Here is a 21951-nt window from a genome sequence, read left to right as displayed (position 1 = left end):
GAGTCATGGTGAATCGCAGGAAGCCGGGGGTGCAGGGCCCTAACTCCCCCACAATCCGCAACATGGGGTACAGCAGGGTGGCCCCCGCAGCTTCCATTCCAGCCTGGCTTCCTCCCTCTGTCTGGGGCAGCCTCCCTTGCTGCCCGCTGTGCCCCGTCAGTTCTGCCCCGACGTAGGGCAATCCCTGTCCCCCTCCCAGGGGCACTCGCCCAGCAGCGCGAAGCCGGTGGAAGAGCCGCCTCAGAGAGGAGCGGTTACGAGCCCCCCTTTCTGATGGGGAAACTGAGGCAGGAGATTGCCACGGGGGTGGAAGCTGGGCACACGCGCTCGCTGGGATCAGAGCCTGAGGCCGGGATCAGGTGGGCGGAGGATCCTGGGGCCGGGGTGAAGCAGAGCCCAGTGGGGAACAAATCTTTGCTGCTGGGGCCCCCCTCCCCCCCGGGCCATGCAGGGGCTGCAGCCAAGGGAGGGCGGCCCTTGCTTTCTGCAGCCAGCCCCAGGGCGGCGCTAGGGGGCGCTGTGCTGTGGGGCGGGGGCTCCGCAGGGGGCGCTCCCCGCTGGCAGTCAGGGCTGGCCCCAGGGTAGCGGTAGGGGACGCTGTGATGTGGGGCGGGGGCTCAGCAGGGGGCGCTCTCACCGGCAATCAGGGCTGGCCCCAGGGCGGCGCTAGGGGGCGCTGTGCTGTGGGGCGGGGGCTCCGCAGGGGGCGCTCTCACCGGCAATCAGGGCTGGCCCCAGGGCGGCGCTACGGGGCGCTGTGCTGTGGGGCGGGGGCTCCGCAGGGGGCGCTCCCCCCGGCAGTCAGGGCTGGCCCCAGGGCGGCGCTATGGGGCGGTGTGCTGGGGGGTGGGGGCTCAGCAGGGGGCGCTCCCCCGGCAGTCAGGGCTGGCCCCAGGGTGGTGCTAGGGGGCGCTGTGCTGGAGGGCGGGGACTCAGCAGGGGGCGCTCTCATCGGCAATCAGGGCTGGCCCCACGGCGGCGCTAGGGGGCGCTGTGCTGGGGGGTGGGGGCTCAGCAGGGGGCGCTCTCTCTAGCAGTCAGGGCTGGCCCCAGGGCGGCGCTAGGGGGCGCTGTGCTGGGGGGTGGGGGCTCAGCAGGGGGCGCTCCCCCCGGCAGTCAGGGCTGGCCCCAGGGTGGCGCTATGGGGCGCTGTGCTGGGGGGCGGGGGCTCAGCAGGGGGCGCTCTCTCTAGCAGTCAGGGCTGGCCCCAGGGCGGCGCTAGGGGGCGCTAGTCATGCCGAATGCCCCGTGGCCCCCCCCCCCGCCTCGCGGGGGAGGGGATGCCCATCACACTGCACCAAACCAGGGGCTGCTCCAGCCGAGTGGCTTTATTGAATCACACACGGCACAGGGGGGTCAGTGGGGGGGTGCTTGGGGGTCCCAGTGCGGAGGGGAAGCTCTGGGGCAGCCGCTCGAGGCAGCAGGGAGCGCGAGAGGCCCAGGCCGGGGGCACGACTCACCCACTGCCTACGGGGGGGGGGGAGCAGGAGGAGGAGACGGGGGGATGCTTTCCCCCTAAGCGGGGGAGGGGAGAGCCCCGGGGGGGGGGATCTGGGACACGGCCTGAGGGGTCGCTGTGGGGCAGCCCCCCATCCTCCATGACCGGCTCAGGCCCCTGGCCAGGCCTTGGGGCAGCCCTGACCTTCACACTGCCCCCCACCCCTCGAGGGGCAGGAGCTCCGTGGGGCTGGGGCTGCCGGCCCACGGCGGGGGTAGAGGCGGCCGTGGGGGATTGCTGGGATCGGGGCGGGCTGGCAGGGCCTAGGGCGCCCAGCCGCCAGCTCTAGGGGGCACGGCTTTGAGGGGAGGGCCCTGGGCTGGAGCCAGCTGGGCCTTTAACCCCCCAGCCCTGGCCCTGCCTGGCGGGGGGCTGAGCTCCGAGCCCCCTAGGGCTCCCCCCGGCCCGGCCGGCTACAGCTTCCCCTCCTTCTTCTTGGGGCGGCTGCGGCGCTTGGTCTTGGCTTCAATGATCTGCTGGGACTGGCGCTTGAGCGCGGCCCGCGTCACCACGTCGCCCTCGTCCCCGCTGGCTTCCTCGTCTGGGGGCAGAGACGGGGGGGGCGGGCTGGGGGGGGGCAGAGCGACCGCTGTGCCCCCCCACACACCCACCCACGCCTGGCGCTGCCCCCCACCCCATCCCCGCACCCACACCCTGCCCTCAACCTTGCCAGCTCGAGCGCGGCCCGCGTCACCACGTCGCCCTCGTCCCCGCTGGCTTCCTCGTCTGGGGGCAGAGACGGGGGGGGCGGGCTGGTGGGGGGGCAGAGCGACCGCTGCTCCCCCCCACACCCACCCACGCCTGGCGCTGCCCCCCACCCCGCACCCACACCCTGCCCTCAACCTTGCCAGCTCCCCTCACCCCCACAGTACCACCCCACCTCACCCCCCAGCCCCACTCCCAATCCCCCCATTCCACCTCACCCCCCAGCCCATCCCCGCACCCACACCCTGCCCCCAACCTTGCCAGCTCCCTCACCCCCACAGTACCACCTCACCTCACCCCCCAGCCCCACTCCCAACCCCCCCACTCCACCTCACCCCCCAGCCCATCCCCGCACCCACACCCTGCCCCCAACCTTGACAGCTCCATTCACCCCCACAGTACCCATTGTGCTACCCTGCCTTTCCCTCAGCCCTACTCCCAGCCTCCCCTCTCCTCCTTGCCCCCCAACCCCACTCCCAGCCCCCCCCACCTCGCCCCCCAGCCCACACGCACCTTTGCCTCCTCCAACCTGGAGGGACCCGCCCCCCCACTCACCATAGTACATGTCCTGCTTCTGGGCGACGGGCAGCTTCACCCGGACGTTGGCACTGGGCAGACGCCCCTCCAGGTTAGCGTGGAACTGCAAGTGAGGGCAGTGTTAGTGCGGCCGGGGGGGAGGCTGGACGGGCCAGCGGGCAGCTCCAGCGAGGTGGGGCTGTCGGGGAGGGGGTGAAAAGGGGAGCCCTGTCCCGAGCCCACCTCCTCCTCGGTGATTTTCTGCAGCAGCTGCCTCTGGTCCTGGTCGCCCAGCTCAGCCAGCACCTTGAGCAGCTTCTCCTCCGTCTCCGCCAGCAGCTCCAGCACGTAGTCGCTGGCGGCCTTGTCCGGCGGGGCCCAGCAAAGCGCCCGCTCTCCTGCGGGGACAACAAGGCCCGCCGCACGGGGGAAACTGAGGCACGAGTGCGGGCAGGGACTAGCCCCAGGTCAGACGATAGGTCAGTGGCAGAGCTGGGGATAGGACCCAGGAGTCCTGACCCTCAATCCCAGCAGCGTTCATGCCGGCCTGCGACTCACCAACCCCCACCCCTGTGTTTAGCCCAGGGCGTGGTCAAGGGGCCCCCTGGTGGCGATACCAGGCAGTGCAGGGTTGGTCTGTGTCCACCAGCCCCTTCCTACCCGCAGCCCGGCCTGGCCCCGGCGGCCTGCAGGGGGCACTGCCCTCTTGCTCGCTCACCAGCCGGATGTGCTGCACCTTGCTGGCCAGGTGCTCCACGCCTGCCTTGGCCACCAGCAGCACCCGCGTCACCTTGTCCAGCTGCCCCTTGACCGCGTCGCGCTGCGTCTCCTCCTGGCGCAGGTGAGCTCGCAGCTCCTCCAGCAGGCGCTGGGCCCTGGGCAGGGGGCAGGGTGGGCATCAGGGCTGTGGGCACTGCCTACCCCGGGGCAGGGCAGGGACAGAGAGCTCCTGCCCTTAGCTCCGGCGAACACAGCGGGAGCTCTTGCTCCCAGCCCCCCCCCCCCGCTCTAACCACTGGCCCCCACTCCCCTCCCAGAGCTGGGGACAGAACCCAGGAGTCCTGCCACCAGCACCCCCACCCCTGCTCTAACCACTAGCCCCCACTCCCCTCTGGCAGCTGAGAACTGACTCCCAAAGAGCCCTCCCCCCCCGTACTGAAGGGCTCTGGGGGGGCCTCCTGCCTCTACACACCAGCCGGGTGGGGGGGGGGGGGTTGGCAGCTCACCCCGTCACCTGGGCCTCCCCGGAGTAGATGAGGCCCTGCAGTTCGGCCTGCAGCACCTCCTCCTCCTCCCGCAGCTGCACCAGGGCCTCCTCGTTCTGCGTCGTCAGCTGCTCCAGCTGCTGGAAGGTGTCTCCTTGGGCCAGGAAGCGTCTCACCACCTCCTGCCGGGGGGGGGGGGGGTGTTAGAGCCCCCAGGGCCACGGCCAAAACGCAGCCACCTCTGGGGAGGGTGGAAGGGGGCGGGGAGGCAGGACTCCTGGGTGCTATCCCCAGCTCTGCAGGCTAGTGGTTACTGCAGATGGGGGGGCTGGGAGCCAGAACTCCTGGGTTCCCTCCTCCAGCAGGGTGGAGTGTGGAGGGCTGCGCGGTCCCACCACCGTTCCAAACCACCGAAGAGAATCAGTGTGGGACGAGACAAGGGCACTTCGGTGCCCAGCTGGCAGGGACAGCCAGGGGCCTGGCACCCATGGCCACCCGACTGCTCGCTGTCCCCGGCAGGGGGCCAGCGCCCGCAGCTCTTCCCGCTCCGGCTCTGGCCGGGGAAGCCGATATCCAAGAGAGCTTGGCTGTCAGCCCGCCGTCGCCATGGCAGCGGCTCCGGGTGAGTGGCGTGGGGCGGGCGTGAAGGAGACCGGCCCGTTGGCACCGCCCGGCTTCCCAAGGACCTTGGGAGGAGGCACTGCCCCTCCTCCCCGGAGACAGGTAGCTGGGGGATGGGGCCCCGCTGGCCACAGGCCCAAGGTCAAACCCTCCCGGGTTGGGGGGCGATTTCTGAGTGGGGGCGCCCCCGCCACCCGCTGCCAGGGGGAGCTGGCGTGTGAGTGGCGGAGGTTGAATGATGGGCAGGTCGTTTGGCTGCCACGCGGCGGCAACGAGGGCCCGGGGCCACGAGCGACTCGTGGGGGCATGGGCTGGAGAGAGGTAATGGGACTGGCCAGAGGACCCCCCTCGCTACCCCAGCCTCGGGACCAAGGCCTATGCTATGGGGGGTGGGGGGGAGGTTAGAGCCAGGACTCCTGGGTTCTGTTCATGGCTCAGGGAGGTAGTGGAGTCCAATGGTTAGAGCAAGGAGCTGGGAGCTTGGACTCTGGGAGGGGAGCGTATCCTAGTGGTTAGAGCCTGCGGTGGTTTCCCACTGGGCCGGCTGGGCAGTGCCGGGGACCAGGGGGGCGCTGACGGGGGCAGAGCCCTCCTCAGCCTCTCACCCTGGAGTTGGTGACCCCGGTGGCCTCTTTGATCTTCTCGAAGGTCTCCTCCGTCGCCGTGCCCAGCAGCTGCTTGGCGCGGAGGCCGGTGCCCTTGCTGCGTTGGGCGTCGCTCAGCAGCTCCTCCGTCTGCAGGGGCAGGCGCTCCCGCAGGGCCTGGGAGAGACGCGGCGCTCAGAGCCCCCCCCGCCCAGCGCGCTCGCCACCCGCAGGCAGGCCTGGGCCAGGTCGCTTCCCTCACTAGGGCCTGGGTTCAAATCCCACCACGGGCTGCAGCGGCTTGGCCAGTCTGCGTGAAATAAGCCAGGGTGCAGGGGGCTGACACCCTGCCCTCCACCGGCTGTGTGTGCGGGGATGCTGACCACCTCCCCCTGCCCCCTACCAGCTGTGTGGGGGTGGGGCATGCCGGCCATGCGGGGGGGATGCTGACCACGCTCCCCATGCCCCCTGCCGGCCGTGTGGGGATGGGGCATGCCGGCCATGCGGGGGGGATGCTGACCACGCTCCCCATGCCCCCTGCCGGCCGTGTGGGAGTGGGGCATGCCGGCCATGCGGGGGGATGCTGACCACACTCCCCATGCCCCCTGCCGGCCGTGTGGGGGTGGGGCATGCCGGCCATGCGGGGGGATGCTGACCACGCTCCCCATACCCCCTGCCGGCCGTGTGGGGATGGGGCATGCCGGCCATGCGGGGGGGATGCTGACCACGCTCCCCATGCCCCCTGCCGACCGTGTGGGAGTGGGGCATGCCGGCCATGCGGGGGGATGCTGACCACACTCCCATGCCCCCTGCCGGCCGTGTGGGGGTGGGGCATGCCGGCCATGCGGGGGGATGCTGACCACGCTCCCCATACCCCCTGCCGGCCGTGTGGGAGTGGGGCATGCCGGCCATGCGGGGGGGATGCTGACCACGCTCCCCATACCCCCTGCCGGCCGTGTGGGAGTGGGGCATGCTGGCCATGCGGGGGGATGCTGACCACGCTCCCCATGCCCCCTGCCGGCCGTGTGGGGGTGGGGCATGCCGGCGGTGGGGGCGGGGGGATGCTGACTGCAGGGAGTGGAAGCCCAGATTGCTGTCTGCGGTGCCATTAGTGGGACAGGCCTGGATGGGTCTCACGTGAACCCCTATGGGTGGCCCTGGATCCAAGGCAGAAGGCGTCTCCCTCCATCCCCCACTACCTGCAGCTGAGCAGACACACTGGGGGACGGGGGGGGGGGGGCGGAGATATGCCCCAAGGGTGGGGGGCTGGCATAAGGCACCGCTTCAGCCCTATGGTGGGAAGGGAGTGAGGGCTAGTGGCTAGAGCAGGGGGCTGGGAGCCAGGACTCCTGGGTTCTCTCCCAGCTCTGGGAGGCGAGTGGGGCTAACAGTTATGAGCTGGGGTTGCCCTGCTGGGGAGCTGCTGCTGTCCAGGGTGGGTGCCACGTACCCCCCCCCCGGCCTTACCCGTCTCTCCGCCCGCTCATTCTGTGCCCTCCTCTCCTCCGCCTGCTTCTTCAGCTCCGTCAGTTTCAGCTCTCGCATGTACCTGTCCCGGTAGACACTGTCTTCTTGGAGCTGGAGCTGTTCCTGCACGGGGGGCAGTTAACGCTGGGTCAGCCCCAGAGGAAAAGCTGGGGTGTGGGGCAAAGATCAATCCAGCAGACGCTGCTGGTCACAAGGCCCCAGGTCTGAGCTGGGACGGAGCGGGTGGGTGCCAGCCGGGACTGAGCTGGGACGGAGCGGATGGGTGGGTACCGGCTGGGATAGGCCCCTGGGTCTGACCTGGGTACTGGGCTAGAATGACCCACTGGCCTGAACTGCTGCAGGATGGAGGAATACCCACCTCGATGCCCCAGGGGTCTGATCTGCTCTGGTGGCCCCCGTCCCTGCCTTTCCCCCAACCCCTGACAGCCCCCAATGCTCCATCTCCTGGCAGCTCCCCACCCGCACCCTGGTGCCCCCCGTCCCCTGCCTGCACCCTGGTGCCCCCCGTCCCACGCCCACACCCTGGTGCCCCCCTGCCCGCACCCTGATGCCCCCTGCCTGCACCCTGATGCCCCCCTGCCCACACCTTGGCAGCATCCCGCGTGGCCTGTGCCTCTGTGTTCATCGCTTGCAGGCCATGGAGCTCTTGGTGCAGCCGCAGGATCTCAGCTTCCAGCCCGTCCAGCTGGGTCTGGGCCGTCAAGCTCTGCTCCTGGGGGGAGACAGTGTCAGCTCCCCCCGCTGTGCTCCCGAGGGCAGGGACGTGCCCGGATTGGAGCCGACCCCAGGGCACCTGGACCCAGCCCTGCGGGTCCCCAGGGGGACCTCGGCCGGGATCCCACCGCTCCGGATCCACGAGCTGGAGGTGGCGGGGCGGGGGGGGGGGGGGGCAGGCCCTGACCCCAGAAGCTCAGGGGGTGGGTGGGATGAAGGGGGGGGGATTTCTCTGTCCAGCCCACGCCCGGCAGCCCCACCTGCATGTGAGCTTTCAGCTGGCGGTACAGGCTGGTGACATGCTCTGCCTCCTCCACCTTCAGCCGGGCTTTCTCCAGCTGGTTCTCCAGCCGGCGCAGGGTCTGGGCGGGGAGACGAAAGGCATTGAATGAGCCGCCCCCCACACAGCGAGTCACCGATCCCCGCGGGAGCCAGGCCCGGGCTCCCCGGCTTTGTATCAGGCTGTGGGGAGCCCCCCCTTGCCCTCCCCAGGTGGCTGAGGGACCCCCCGTCCCCAGAGCGGGCTGAACCGAACCCTCGGATCGGGGCAGGCCGGGAGCGGCGGTGCTGCAAACGACACCGTCTGTTACGGCCCCGGCAGGCAGCAGGGCCAGGGAGCCGGTGCCCATCCCGGAGCCCAGGGCACCCTCCTGTCACGCCCTCTGGGCCTGCTGCAGGGCAACCCCGGGCACCAGGGCCGGTTTGATCCCCAAATACTCCCCCACACCCCGTGTTTTGGAAACGGCCGCATCTGCCGTTTATTTAGCAAACAGAGAAGCCGTGATCTTGCCAGACACCAGGGAACCTGGGGCGGGGCGGGCGGCTCTCAGCACTGCAGGAGGGACAGGAACAGCGCCTTCTTACGCCCCGTCCCTGCTGCCCGTGCCGACTCACAGCAGCAAATGACTCGTGCTTGCATGGGGGGGGCGCTTAGCTTCCCTTGTCCCTCCCAGAGGCTCATGGGAAGGAGGCTCTGGTCTGGAATTCCGGAGACCAGGGTTCTAGTCCCAGCTCAGCCACGTCCCCTCTCCATGCCTCAGTTTCCTCACCCATGAAACAGGGCCAGAGATTCTGACCCTGAGAACTGGGGCGGGCCCATGACTGCAGCAAGGGGCGCTGTCTCCCTCCAGTGGCTGGTCTGTGTCACAGGGTTAGGAGTTTGCTGCGGCCGCCAGGCTCAGAGCTCAGACAGGAGAGCTGCCTACCCAACTAGGCCATGCTGCCTCCCTGGTATCACAGGAGAGACATCGGGCGGGAGGGAGACAAGGGGAGCCCAAGGACACAGTGAGAGGTTAGTGGTCAGTAGGATGGGCGGTGCACAGCCAACGAAGTGGCCAATGGTTTGCGACTTCCCCGGGCTGATCCGCCTCCCTCACCCAATGGGGCAGCAGCTGGTTCCAGAGCCTCCCCGCCCTCCCTGCCCTCACACTCTGAGCATTAGACAGGCCAGAGATCCCGTAATACACCTACTATTAGTGTACAGCGCCTGGCACAATGGGGTCCCGGGTACCTAATAAATCACATTCAGCCCAGAAATGAACCTCCCCCTCCAGCTAAAGCGCTGGGTGCTAAGAGGGTGAGTGCTGTGCTGGGGTCGGTGGGAGCTCCCCACCCCCCACCCGCCCCCCGAAACCTCCTCTCACCTTGGCTGCCTCCACATCCCCTTCCTCCACCTCCTGGCAGCCCCGGGCCTCCTGCACCTTGGAGTCGTACTGCAGCTGCAGCTCCTCCAGCCGCCGCTTCCTCACCTCCACCTGGTGCTTCAGGTCGTTCAGCCGGTTGATCTTCTCACAGAGCCGGTGGTTGATGAACTCGATGGCGCCCTCGGGAGGAGGGAAAAGGGCAAATCGTACAGGGCGAGGTGTTTTCCGGGCAGCGTCTCAGCGCCCACTGAAATCACCCCACCAATGTCGCCCTCAACTTGAATCAGACCTTCCCTGGGCATCGGAAGAGCTGGCTTAATCCCCCCCCCCCCAACCCCATGGTTGGTTTCATACCACCCCTGCTGGGCCCCCCAGCAGAACAGGAAACAGAACTGACCCTTTGGGCCCTGATCCTGCACAATATTCAGTGTGGGATCAGAGTTACCCACCCTCAATCCCACCCGCAGCCCCCTGCTATCCCAGCTCTACCCCCACAGCTCTGCCAGTGCCCCTCAACCCCGACCCACAGCCCCCTGCCATCCCAGCCCTGCCCCACCAGATCTTCTAGTGCCCCTCAATCCCACCCACAGCCCCTGCTATCCCAGCCCTGCCCCACCAGATCTTCCAGTACCCCTCAATCCCACCCGCAGCCCCCTGCCATCCCAGCTCTACCCCCACAGCTCTGCCAGTGCCCCTCAATCCTGACCCACAGCCCCCTGCCATCCCAGCCCTGCCCCCCAGATCTTCTAGTGCCCCTCAATCCCACCCGCAGCCCCCTGCTATTCCAGCTCTACCCCCACAGCTCTGCCAGTGCCCCTCAATCCCGACCCACAGCCCCCTGCCATCCCAGCCCTGCCCCACCAGATCTTCTAGTACCCCTCAATCCCACCCGCAGCCCCCTGCCATCCCAGCCCTGGGCTCCCCACACCTCTGCTGATGCCCCTGATTTCTCTCTTTTTCCCTCCCAGAAATGTGGGCCTGGCAACTTCTCACCCATAGCCTGGACCGGCTGGGCTGGCAGCCTGGCACGCAGGACGGCACAAAGCACCACCTACCTCTCCACTTTTATTTTTCAGCGAGGCCTTTTCGGCAGCCCGGTCCCGGAACACCTCTTTTATGATTTGTGCATCTCCCTGCGGACAAAGAGACGGCGGCCGTCACCCTCAGAGCCCCTCGGGCAACGTCACCCCTACCAGGTGACGCTTCCAGTCCCGGCACATGGGTCTGCGGAACAGAGCTCCCGATTCCCGGGCACGCCTGCCCCCCTCGGTCCCGTGACAAACAGACAAGCTGGGTGGCAATGAACTTGCCCGGTTTGTGTTGTGGTAGCAGCCTGGAAACAGTCATGGGCCAGGACCACATTGTGCTGAGCACTGTACTTTATATTAGGTGTATTACGGTAGCACCTAGGCACCCAAGGCCTGGGTCAGGACCCCATTGTGCTAGGCGCTGTATGTTATTTATTAGGTGCATTACGGTAGTGATTAGGCGCCCCGGTCCTGGCGCAGGACCCCATTGTTGGCATAATGGGGACCTGGGCCATGGCTGGGGCGCCTCGGCGCTACCGTAATACACCTAAAATAACGTACTGCGCCTGGCACAACGGGGTCCTGGGCCATGTCTGGGGTGCCTCGGCGCTACCGTAATACACCTAAAATAACGTACTGCGCCTGGCACAACGGGGTCCTGGGCCATGGCTGGGGCGCCTCGGCGCTACCGTAATACACCTAATAAATAACGTACAGTGCCTGGCACAACGGGGTCCTGGGCCATGGCTGAGGCACCTCGGCGCTACCGTAATACACCTAATAAATAACGTACAGTGCCTGGCACAACGGGGTCCTGGGCCATGGCTGAGGTGCCTCGGCGCTACCGTAATACACCTAATAAATAATGTACAGCGCCTGGCACAACGGGGTCCTGGGCCATGGCTGAGGTGCCTCGGCACTACCATAATACACCTAATAAATAACGTACAGTGCCTGGCACAACAGGGTCCTGGGCCATGGCTGGGGCGCCTCAGCGCTACCGTAATACACCTAATAAATAACGTACAGCGCCTGGCACAACGGGGTCCTGGGCCATGGCTGGGGCACCTCGGCGCTACCGTAATACACCTAATAATGGGTCCTGGGCCATGGCTGGGGTCCCTAGACACAGCTGCAATACATCTAATAACGTACAGTACCTGAAACACCCTCCCCCTTCACACATATTCCCCAGCTGTCCTCCCCTGCACCCCCATAGACCCTCACATCCCCCACACCCTCAAAATAACCCCCACCCACCCCCACAGACCTTCATGCTCACCCCCACCCACTCCCCCACATACACCCCCATAGACCCTCACGCTCACCTCCCCTACCCACACCCCCAAAATAACCCCCCCCTACCCCCATAGACCCTCACCCCCACTTATACTCCCCACACACCCTCAGGCTCACTCCCCCACATATACTCCTCGCCTGCACACACACACCCGCACGACCCCATGTCTTCCGCACCTGCACACCCCAATACGCTGTGCCACACCCGCCCAGCCCCATACACCTCCCACCCAACCCCACACAAATCCCTCAACCCTGGACCACACCAAGAGCTGAAAGAAGTCTCTGAGTGGGGGGCTGCTGCTCTCCAGCTCCGGGGCAATCAAAGCACACCCTGAAGGGAGCAGGGCCCCGCACGGTTGTGCCGCAGGCTCTGCGCGCCCTGCCACCCCCGGGGGGGCTGCTCACCGCCAGGATGGCCGCCAGCTTCTTGTGCAGGGTTTTGTTCTCCTGCCGCAGCCACTGGATGGACTCCCTGTTCTTCTTGATGGTCCACTGGGAGCTCTCGTAGAAAGCTTTCCGGTCGCCCTCTACCGAGGGTGCAAAACAGAAAACAGCCCCACGCGGGGAGTTACCAACTAGTACAGGCAGGCGGGCCACTGCTAAACAAGGGCCAGGACTTGGATGGGACGCCTCTGAGGTGCTCTCCCCTCCGTGCCAGCAAAGAACCCGGCTCCCGAGGGGGCACCGGCAGCCAGATTCTCTACTCAATTGCAGAACCAGGCCCCTCTGAATGCCTCCTTGCCTTGTTTAGGTCACTTGCTCTGAGACCTGGGGTACATCCACAGGAAATACAAGGCCCATCTAGCCCCCCACCCCGGCTCTGAGAGCACGCAGCTTCAGAGGAAGGTGCAAGAAACCCTCTGCAATAGCAGATGGGGGCTAGTGTGTGTGCCCCCCAGAGGTCCCATCTGGTCTCGAATAGCTCAAGACTGGCTGAAGCACTGGGTTTTAACCCTTCCGATGTTCTCTGATAGCACAAACTGTTCAAACTCTGGGTCTTGTTATCCATAGCTAGGGCCCTACCAAATTCACAGCCATGAAAAATGCATCACGGACCGTGAAAACTGGTCCTTTGTGTGCTTTTACCCTATACTATAGGGATTTCATGGGGGAGACCAGTGTTTCTCAAACTGCCCCAAAAGGGAGTTGTGTGTGTGTGTGGGGGGGGGTGTCCCAAGGTTTGCCTTCAGAGCTGGGCGGCCGGAGAGCAGCAGCTGTTGGCTGGGAGCCCAGCTCTGAAGGCAGCACCCCACCAGCAGCAGCGCAGAAGTAAGGGTAGCAGTACTGCATCCCCCCTATAATAACCTTGCGACCCCCAGAACTCCTTTTTGGGTCAGGACCTCTACAATTACTGTACACCACTGTGAAATTTCAGATTTAAATCCCTGAAATCACGAAATTTACTATTTTTAAAATGCTACGACTGAAATTGACCAAAATGGCCCGTGAATTTGGTAGGGCCCTATCCATAGCCAGTCCTTCTTCAATCCTGCCATTCTCCACCTCTGCACCATCCAGCGGCAGGGAGTTCCAGAGTCTAAACGCTGTGTGGGTAAAGCACCTCTGCTCTCCTCACCGCCCCTACCTAGTCCTAGGGGATGGAGCATTGGACTGGGACACTCAGGATACCTGGGTTATTCCCAGCTCTGCGACTGGCCTGCTGGGCAACCTCGCACAAACCATTTCCCTGCTCTGTGTCTCAGTTTCCCCTTCTGTAAAATGGGGATAATGGTACCGGCTGCCTTGGTAAATCGCTTTGAGGTCTACGGATGAGACGCGCTATATAAGAGGTAGGGATTATTCTTCCTCAAAATCCCCTGGGGCTGGATTTTGCTGTGTAGAAAGCTGTTGCTGGAGGGAAGAATATAACCCCCTCCACCCCACTCTGTAACCTGGGTTAACAGCACGCTGGGGGCAGCTTGAGTTGAGAAGGAAGCACTGATGCAGATGGAGAGTCACACATGGGGACCTCACCCCCTTCTGAATGCTGACCCCCGCCCTGCTCTCTTGCTCACCCCCAGGACAACCCCCCACCCCACCCCCCAGTGCGTGCAAGCGGCTGCGGAACAGCTACGTACCTAGGAGCTGTATCTTATTCTGCAGCTCTGAGATCTGCTCGTGGACTGGGGGCTTCACCCCGGCAGGGTCCAGCGTTGCAGGCATGGTGATTGCAGCCCCCTGGCACTAGGGAGTTGCTGGAGGGCAGGGTGGCGAGGCACAGAGGCACACTAGGACTGTCAGAGGAGCACCCTGGGCAGGGAGGGGGCACACTACAGCAGATGGGGGCACCCTGGGGCAGATGGGGGCACCCCAGGGTAGGTGGGGGGCACCCTAAGGCAGGAAGAGGGGCACCCTAAGGCAGATGGGGGCACCCTGGGCAGGGAGAGGGGCACCCTGGGGCAGATGGGGGCACCCCAGGGTAGGTGGGGGCACCCTGGAGCAGATGGGGGCACCCTAGGACAGATGGGGGCACCCCAGGGTAGGTGGGGGCACCCTAGGACAGGAAGAAGGGCACCCTAGGGCAGATGGGGGCACGCTGGGCAGGGAGAGGGGCACCCTGGGGCACCACAGGGTAGGTGGGGGGCACCCTGGGGCAGGAAGAGGGACACCCTAGGGCAGATGGGGGCACCCTAGGGCAGATGGGGGCACCCTAGGACAGGAAGAGGGGCACCCTGGGGCACCACAGGGTAGGTGGGGGGCACCCTGGGGCAGGAAGAGGGGCACCCTGGGGCAGATGGGGGCACCCCAGGGTAGGTGGGGGGGAACCCCAGCGGGTGGCTCCGCTCCCCTCAGTGCCCCGAGCTTCCCCCGCCCCCCAAGCCCCACCGGGTCCTGCCCTGCTCCCCTGCAGCCGCCTCTGCGCCCCTCCAAGGCCCTGCTCCCCATCCAACATCCCCCGCCCAGCTCGCCATGGCAACCAACTCCGATACAAAGCCTCCCATTGGCCGCCAGGGCGCGGGTCCGGCGCGGCATGATGGGAAGAAGGTCACCAGGCTCTGACGCTCTGTGTGGGAGCTAGGTACGCGGGCTGTCCCATCCGCCGCCATCCAGTGGAGGAGGGGGAGACTGGGAGGCATCCTGTTCTCCCCCTTCCCTAGTCCCCCTTGCTAATATTGGCTGGACGACTTCCGCCACATTCAAGGTGGCCGCCAAAGCGCGGCGCATTCAACACCATCATGGTTGGGGGGGGGGGGGGGAGACAGGTACTTCCGCCACATCCAAGATGGCCGCCCGCCAGTGAGCCGGGGCGAGCCATGCCACTCTCAACATGGCGGCCCGAACACGCCGTTTCCTTTGTCTCGCCCGCCTCCGTCCTTTTGTGGGCGCCCAAGCGGATGTGAGCCGCCGCTGACTTCCGGTTTCACTGGCGTGGACCCTGGACCCTTCTCCACGGGGATTCCGCCCCTTCCTCGGGTACCGGGGGGCTGGGTCGGTGGGGGCCTCAGTGGGGGGGAGGGGCGAGCCTGGGTCTATAGGGGCCTCCGTGGGGCTGCATCTATAGGGGCCCTGATGGGGGGTGAGTTCCATTCTATAGGGGCCTCCATGGGAGAGAGGGGAGCTGGGTCCATGGGGGCCTCAGTGGGAGGGGCTGGGTCCCTATAGGGGCCTCAGTGGGAGGGGCTGGGTCCCTATAGGGGCCTCAGTGGGGGAGGGGCTGGTCTGTAGGGGTCTCTGGGGGATGGATGGGGCTGGGCTGCATCTATGGGGCCGCAGTGAGAGGCGGGATCTATAGGGGCCCTGATTTGGGGGGCGGGGGGGTGAGCTCAGTTCTATAGAGGCCTCCATGGGTGAGAGACAGGAGCTGGGTCTATAGGGGGCCTCAGCGGGAGTGGGGCCGCTATGGGGCTGCAGACTGTGCCCCTCAGTGGGGAAGGAGCTGGGGAGGGCGCTGCAGGCTCCGCAGGTATTGGGCTGTCCAGGGGCATGTTCCTACAGGGGCCTATATAGGATTTGAGCCCCCCCTGCCCCCCCGGGGGAATGGTGCAGAGGAAACAACCGGCTACACTGGCTCCCTTGTCTTCCCTCCCCAGCAGGACCTGGTGCCCCTGCGTGTGAATCATGCTGCTGCCGCTGCTGCTGCCGGTCCTGAGCGCCCTGGCCTCCGCCGTGGAGGTGAAGCGACCCCGGGGGGTCTCTTTGACCAGTGAGTGACCAGCAGCTGTCACACAGTCCCATACGGAATTGGGTCCCTGGCCCTTTAAAAAGTGCTTGGGGGCATGGCTAGTTAAAGGAAATGCCCCTTTGTCATCTCCTTCCAGAGTTCCCCTTTATGTGGGGAGAGCGCTGCATCCACCCAGGCACCTCCACCGTTGGCTAGCGGCTCTCAGTTTCATGGAGGTTCTGGGCCCCATAATCCCCCTCCAAGGTAGATGGTATTTAACTAGATGGGGAAACTGAGGCACGGAGCAGAAGAGTGCTTACCCCCAAGGTATTCTGGGAAATCGGGGTCAGAGCCAGGACTAGAGCCCAGGAGTCCTGAATTACCACCCCTGCTTTAATCACTAGACCCCAGGCCTCTCCAAGACCTGGGAATAGAACCCAGGAGTCCTGACTCCCAGCCCCCCACTCCCGCCCCCCCCCCGCTGTAACCACTCCCTTCTCAGATGAGAACCTGGGGTCCTGACTCCCAGCCCCCTACTCTAACTACTAGCCTGCAGCTCCACCTGTGAGGTCTGGGGGACGGCAGCAGTCAAGTTGCCTTCTATTTGGCAAGTGAGGGTGGCAGAGTAAAAACTCTGCAACCTGTTTGTTAAAATCGGGGCGTTCTTAATGAACCACCCCTCCTCCCTTGACTGCGGGCACCGTGAGGGCGGGGCTGGTGGGTGACAGCTTGTCCGAGTACTTGGAGCCATGGGCCTGGAGCCAAGAAGCAACCCTGAGCCGTGTGCCGAGCCTCGGGGAGCCCTGGTTAGTTGCCACCTGGGCAGCGTGGCAGGAAAGCTGGCCTAGTGGTCACTGCTCCTCCAGGCCCATTCGGTGGGGTCTGGAGGGAGCGCAGGCCCCGAGAGGGAGGGGTTGTGGGTGACTCTCCACAGATCCCCCTTCCCTGTCACATCTCCGGTTCTCTCCCTCCCAGACCATCACTTCTACGAGGAATCGAAGCCGTTCACCTGCCTGGACGGGTCCTCGACCATCGCCTTCGAGTGGGTCAATGACGATTACTGCGACTGTCAGGACGGCTCGGATGAGCCAGGTGGGTGACAAGCTGGCGAGCCCCCCTGCCGGTAAGGCAGCAGTGTGCCTCCCCCGCCGCTCGCTGCTGCTAGCTACCGCGTTGGCATGGGACTGTGCCCGCCAAGGCAGATCCTGCCTAAAAGAGCATGGGGCATATGCGGGGAGTTGGGGGGAGAGGACAGGAGGCAGCTGCGGGGGGGCATGATGGGAGGCATGGAGGAGGGGAGGGGACTGGACTGAGGGGGTGTCGTTGGCTCCCCTCAAGCGTGGCTCGGCACGTCTCATCTAGTCAATTCCCTGCCATCGTGGGGGCCCCGGGGGCACCTCAGTCTCTCCTGGTCTCTGCCCGTGGCATAGCTTGGCCTCCAGAGGGGAGTGACTGAAATCACGACCAGTCTTGGGAGACGGTCCCCGGTCTGTGCTGGCCAGGAGGACGGGCCAGGTGATCCCTTCTGGCGTTCGACGCTCTGAAATAAGCCTCGCGTTGCTCTGTCCTCGCTACCGCGCACTAAGCACACCCCGTGGCTGAGCCGTTCGGTGGGTGCTGTCCCAGGGAACGGGGGGAGAATCTGCCCTGGGGGGTGGGAAGGCGTTGGAGGCCTGTCAGCCCCCTGCAGCCACGCTGCAGAGTGGTTGGGCTGGCAGGCTGCGCTCGCTGGAGCGTTAGCCATGGCGGGAGGGAGGATGTGGACGGGACTCGGGCTGCGTCTGCTGTGAAGCCCGGCCCTAAGGGCAAGGAGACTGGGCAGCTGCCCGCTGCAGGTCTGTGCTTGCCAACCACCAGGGCTGTTGTGTGTCTTTCAGGGACCTCGGCTTGCCCCAACGGCCGGTTTCACTGCACCAACGCCGGCTACCGGCCGCAGTACATCCCCTCCTCCCGTGTCAACGACGGCGTCTGCGGTAAGCTGGGCCGCCCCTGCTCGGGGGCCGGGGGGCCGCTCTGCCTGAGCCCGCCTGGGGGCGCAGGGCGGGGCCATGACGGCCGCTGTTGTCTTGCTTTCAGATTGCTGCGACGCCACGGACGAGTACAACAGCGGCTTCGTGTGCGAGAACACCTGCAAGTAAGAGCCCAGGGTGGGGGTCAGACTCATCTAGGGCAGGGGTGGGCAAACTACGGCCCGCGGGCCACATCCGGCCCGCGGGACCGTCCTGCCCAGCCCCTGAGCTCCTGGCCCAGGAGGCTAGCCCCCGGCCCCTCCCCCGCAGCCTCAGCTCGCCCCACCACCGGCGCAATGCTCTGGGCGGCGGGACAGCAGAGCCGGCCTGACCCAGTCTCTGAGCTGTGTGGTGGCAGCGTGGTCCGGCTGTAGCGCTACCAGCCACTGGTGCTCCAGGCAGTATGGTAAGGCAGCAGGGAGCAGAGGGGGTGGGATAGAGGGCAGGGGAGTTCGGGGTGGTGGTTAGGGGCGGGGGTTTGGGTAGGGGTCGGGTAGGGGAATAGGAGGTTGAATGGGGGCAGGGGTCTCGGAGGCTGTCAGGAATGAGAGGAGGGGTTGGATGGGGTGGCGGGGGGCCGGGGCCGGTCAGGGGACAGGGAGCGGGGGGGGGTGGATGGGGCAGGAGTCCCGGGGGGTGGGGGAGCAGATAGGAGGTGGGGGCTGGGCCACGGCCCCCTACCCTAACTGGCCCTCCATACAATTTCCGAAACCCAATGCAGCTCTTGGGCCAAAAGGTTTGCCTGCCCATGGTCTAGGGGGACTGGATGGCTCGGGGGACGTGGGGCCTTTCCCCTCTAGGTGGCACCAGCTCCAATCTGGCCCCAAGGCAGGGAAGTGACTGGCTCAGGGATGGGGAGTGGGCCACGGGCCCTTTCCCCTCGAGGGCTCTGCTTCCCGTTGAGTTGCTCCCCTGTGTTTAGTACCTTGTCCTGGGGGATTAGTCCAGTACCCAGCACGTGGACGTCGCCTCACAGAAATCGCCTCCCAAGCTGGCACCCCCTGTCTCAGCAAAGCAGCCACTTTGGGGTCAGTGGGGCCCTGGGGTGGGTGACTCCTCCAACCCAGGGCTAAGCTGCCTCGTGGTACGGGGTGGGGGAGCCGGCCCTGCTCCGAGCAGGGAACTTGGCTTTTTACCCTGTCAGCTCCTGGGGGAAGCTTAAACTTCGCCGCCTATCGCTGACAGCAAAATTGACCGGGGAGGGCCCGTCCCTGTGCCAGTCCAGTAGCCAGCTGCCGCCTGGGGCGCCCCACCTCCGCTGCACCTGCTAACCCAGCCCGTGACCACGTGGTGCCCCTCTCTAGGTGTGAGTCACAACCCCGGGGTCTCTCTCTGGCAGGAGATCTCGTGCCCTTAGATCCAGCGGTCCCAGGCTTGGTCCCTGGCGCCGCTGGCTGATCCGGGGGCCTCTCTCCTCTCCTCTCCCCCACCCCGTGCAGAGAGATGGGCCGGAAGGAGCGGGAGGCGCTGGCGCAGATGGCAGAGGTGGCCAGGGAAGGCTTCCAGCTCAAACAGGTGCTGATTGAAGAAGCGAGCAAGGGCAGGGAAGACAAACAGGTGAGGAGGTGGGCGAGCTGGGGGCCGGGTCCCTGCGCTGGTGAGACCGGCCGGGTCGTGGGCATGGAGCGCGCCCGGGGCCCGGCTGCCGAGGGGGGAGCTCGTCCGTGTCGCTTGCTTGGGTCCGTTGACGCTGCAGGCAGGGGGTGAGGGCAGCCCCAAGCCAGTGTGGTCTGTGAACCTACCACGGACGGGGTTCCTAGTCTATGCCGGGCCCGCCTGGCTCTGCAGCGTAGCTGTAGCCATGGTGAGGGAGCGTGGCCCAGGGGAGGGGCTGGTTCTGCTCCCAGCCGCAGGGGAGGGGGTGGTGTAGGCTTCGATCCGGGAGGAGGATGGACGGGGGATCAGGACTCCTGGGTTCAGTTCCCGGCTCTGCCGCTGAGCTGCTGGGCAGCCTTGGGCCAGTCGCTGCATCCCCCACCCCCAATGCCTCAGTCCCCTGCGTGTGGAACAGAGATCATCCCTGCAACGGGTGATGAGGGGAAATCCGGGGGGGAGGGGAGCTGTGGCCTGAGGGCCTGAGCCCCCTAGCTGGACAGAGGCCACTGCTTGGTGACGGCTGAGCGGGACGGGTCCGGCCTGCTCCCCGACCCCCTCCCTCCCTCCCCACGCTGAGCGGGGCGGGCCCGGCCTGCTCCCTGACCCCCTCCCTCCCTCCCCACGCTGAGCGGGGCGGGCCCGGCCTACTCCCTGACCCCCATGCTGAGCGGGATGGGCCCGGTCTGCTCCCTAACACCCCCACCCGCCCCCTGCACAGAGGTCACTGGCGGAGTTACAGGAGGGGAAGAAGTCTCTGGAGGAGCAAGTGGAGACGCTGAGATCGGTGAAGGAGGCAGCGGAGAAGCCAGAAAAGGAAGCCAAGGAGATTCACCAGAAGAAGTGGGAAGGTGAGGGCAGTGCCTGCTCCGTGGGGCTCTGGGGGAGCGAGAGGACGGTGCCATGGGGCACTGGGAGAAGGGGAGGGCTCTGGGGGAGCGGGAGGGCGGTGCCTGCTCCGTGGGGCCCTGGGGGAGGGGGAGGGCAGTGCCTGCTCCGTGGGGCCCTGGGGGATGGGGAGGACGGTGCCGTGGGGCACTGGGGGAAGGGGAGGGCAGTGCCTGCTCCATGGGGCCCTGCGGGAGCAGGAGGACAGTGCCTGCTCCATGGGGCTCTGGGGGAGCGAGAGGACGGTGCCGTGGAGCACTGGGGGAAGGGGAGGGCGGTGCCTGCTCCGTGGGGCCCTGCGGGAGCAGGAGGGCAGTGCCTGCTCCATGGGGCTCTGGGGGAGCGAGAGGACGGTCCCGTGGGGCACTGGGGGAAGGGGAGGGCAGTGCCTGCTCCGTGGGGCTCTGGGGGAGGCGGAGGGCTCTGGTGGAGGCGGAGGGCTCTGGTGAAGCGGGAGGGCGGTGCCTGCTCCATGGGGCCCTGGGGGAGCGAGAGGATGGTGCCGTGGGGCCCTGGGGGAGCGGGAGGGCGGTGCCTGCTCCGTGGGGCTCTGGGGGAGGGGGAGGGCGGTGCCTGCTCTGGGGGAGGGAGAGGACGGTGCCGTGGGGCACTGGGGGAAGGGGAGGGCGGTGCCTGCTCCGTGGGGCTCTGAGGGAGGGGGAGGGTCCCCGGCAGGCTCTGTGGGGCTGGGAGCATTGCTGTGAAAGGCAGCAGGGCCTAGTGGGCAGAGCACCAGAGTGGGAGTCGGGCTTCCCTTTCCTGGGGAGTGCAGCAAACTGGTTAGGTCAGGGAACGGGGCACCAGCCCCCTGGTTCTGTGCCTTCCTCCGGGAGAGGAGCGGGGACTAGTGGGGAAATGTGTGCTGGGGCCCCAACGGGGGGACACTGGGGCCCGGGTGGGGGGCTGGCAGGGGGCGCTGTGCTCTAACCGGAGCTCTGTGGCTGGTCCCACACAGAACAGAAAGCAGCCGAGAAGGCGGCGCGGGAGCAGGCCCGAGCCAGCGAAGCCTTCCAGGAGCTGGACGATGACGGGGACGGCCTGTGAGTCTGGGTCTCGCTGGGGGGGAGGGGGGGTTGAGCAGCGCCCCCTGCCTGTGTGCTGAGGCCCTCTGTCCCCCCCCAGACCCCCCAGCAGTGTGTGCTCCCTGCTGTGTACCCCGGAGCAGCGCCCCTCAGTAGGGCCTGGCCTGGCTGGTGCCTTTGCCCCTCCCAGAAGTGGGTGAGGCTGAGACCTCAGCTGCCAGTGGACTCTGCCTTCGATCCCTGCTGCCATCTCCCCCGGCCCCTCCCCTCCGCCAGTCTCCTCCCGGTGGTGCTGGGTTAACCCGCCCCAGGGAAAGATCCCCCCCTGCCCTGGTAGAGTCAGGCAATGCCCAGGGTCCGGGGAGTTCAGTTCACCCAGGCAGCCCGGGGCTCGTTGCTGATGGAACAGGTCAGCACTGAGTTACAGCCTCCGAGCTCTTGGACAGGTGCGGGGAGCCGGCCGCACTGAGCAGCCGGGCAAGGGGCGCAGGTCAGAGGTGACCCATCCGCGTGGGTCGGTGAGGTGGCAGCGAACATGGGGGGCAGACTCCTGCCCCCTGGTTTGTTTCAAAGTTCCAAAGGAGATGGGCAGAGGGGCATGTGGGGCAGGCTCTTCTCCAGCTGCTTGGCCCCTCGCCTCATTGCCTCCGCATCTGCCCTCCGCATAGAGGGCACCAGCTCACGCATCCTGTCTGGTCTTTCCCCTCCCGCTTCTCCTGGCCGCAGGGTGTCGGTGGCCGAGCTCCAGACCCATGTGGAGTTGGATGTGGATGGAGACGGGACCCTCTCGGAAACGGAAGCCCAGGTACGGAGGGGACGGCGTTCTCAGGACGGAGGCGCAGTGATGTGCCAGACAGTTCTTAGCGCGTCTCACGTTAACCCTCCAGGTGGGGTCGTCCTCCAGTCACCAACAAGGAAACTGAGGCAGGGAAGGGCCTTGACCAAGTTTGCAGAGTCGGTGGCACGACACAGCGCGCTCACAGGGCTGGGAAAAGAGCCCAGGCGTCCTGAATCCCAGCCCCGCCCCCTGCAC

The 21951-nt window shown here is 66.3% G+C and overlaps 2 protein-coding genes across 6 annotated transcripts in view; one reads left to right on the top strand and one right to left on the bottom strand.

Annotated features, from left to right (window-relative positions):
• Positions 1 to 1303: 1303 nt before the first annotated feature.
• ODAD3 (outer dynein arm docking complex subunit 3) lies at positions 1304 to 14342 on the bottom strand. Its single transcript, XM_005281331.4, is given in 14 exon segments — positions 1304 to 2039; positions 2759 to 2843; positions 2963 to 3096; positions 3099 to 3117; positions 3438 to 3594; positions 3946 to 4106; positions 5151 to 5306; positions 6597 to 6719; positions 7204 to 7329; positions 7592 to 7693; positions 8975 to 9154; positions 10030 to 10107; positions 11710 to 11831; positions 13383 to 14342. Coding segments are annotated over 14 exon segments (1656 nt in total). The 5' UTR covers positions 13468 to 14342; the 3' UTR covers positions 1304 to 1911.
• Positions 14343 to 14525: 183 nt separating this feature from the next.
• PRKCSH (PRKCSH beta subunit of glucosidase II) overlaps positions 14526 to 21951 on the top strand; it is a 28631-nt gene continuing 21205 nt past the window's right edge. Inside the window, exons 1-9 of one of the 5 annotated variants that reach the window (XM_005281332.5) lie at positions 14526 to 14718; positions 15336 to 15448; positions 16382 to 16498; positions 17284 to 17379; positions 17483 to 17540; positions 18855 to 18972; positions 19730 to 19859; positions 20852 to 20936; positions 21645 to 21723. In XM_005281332.5, coding sequence (XP_005281389.2) covers positions 15364 to 15448; positions 16382 to 16498; positions 17284 to 17379; positions 17483 to 17540; positions 18855 to 18972; positions 19730 to 19859; positions 20852 to 20936; positions 21645 to 21723 — 768 coding nt within the window. In that variant the 5' untranslated portion in view covers positions 14526 to 14718; positions 15336 to 15363. Of the gene's footprint in view, positions 14822 to 15335; positions 15449 to 16381; positions 16499 to 17283; positions 17380 to 17482; positions 17541 to 18854; positions 18973 to 19729; positions 19860 to 20851; positions 20937 to 21644; positions 21724 to 21951 lie in introns of all 5 variants that reach the window. The other 4 variants (XM_005281333.5, XM_042844465.2, XM_042844464.2 and 1 more) reach the window with 4 other exon arrangements.

The sequence above is a fragment of the Chrysemys picta genome, chromosome 22 (assembly GCF_011386835.1).
Source record: "Chrysemys picta bellii isolate R12L10 chromosome 22, ASM1138683v2, whole genome shotgun sequence".
Lineage (NCBI taxonomy): Eukaryota > Metazoa > Chordata > Testudines > Emydidae > Chrysemys > Chrysemys picta.
The sequence above is the reverse complement of the archived record's forward strand: the minus strand, read 5'-3'. Positions and strand labels throughout refer to the sequence as shown.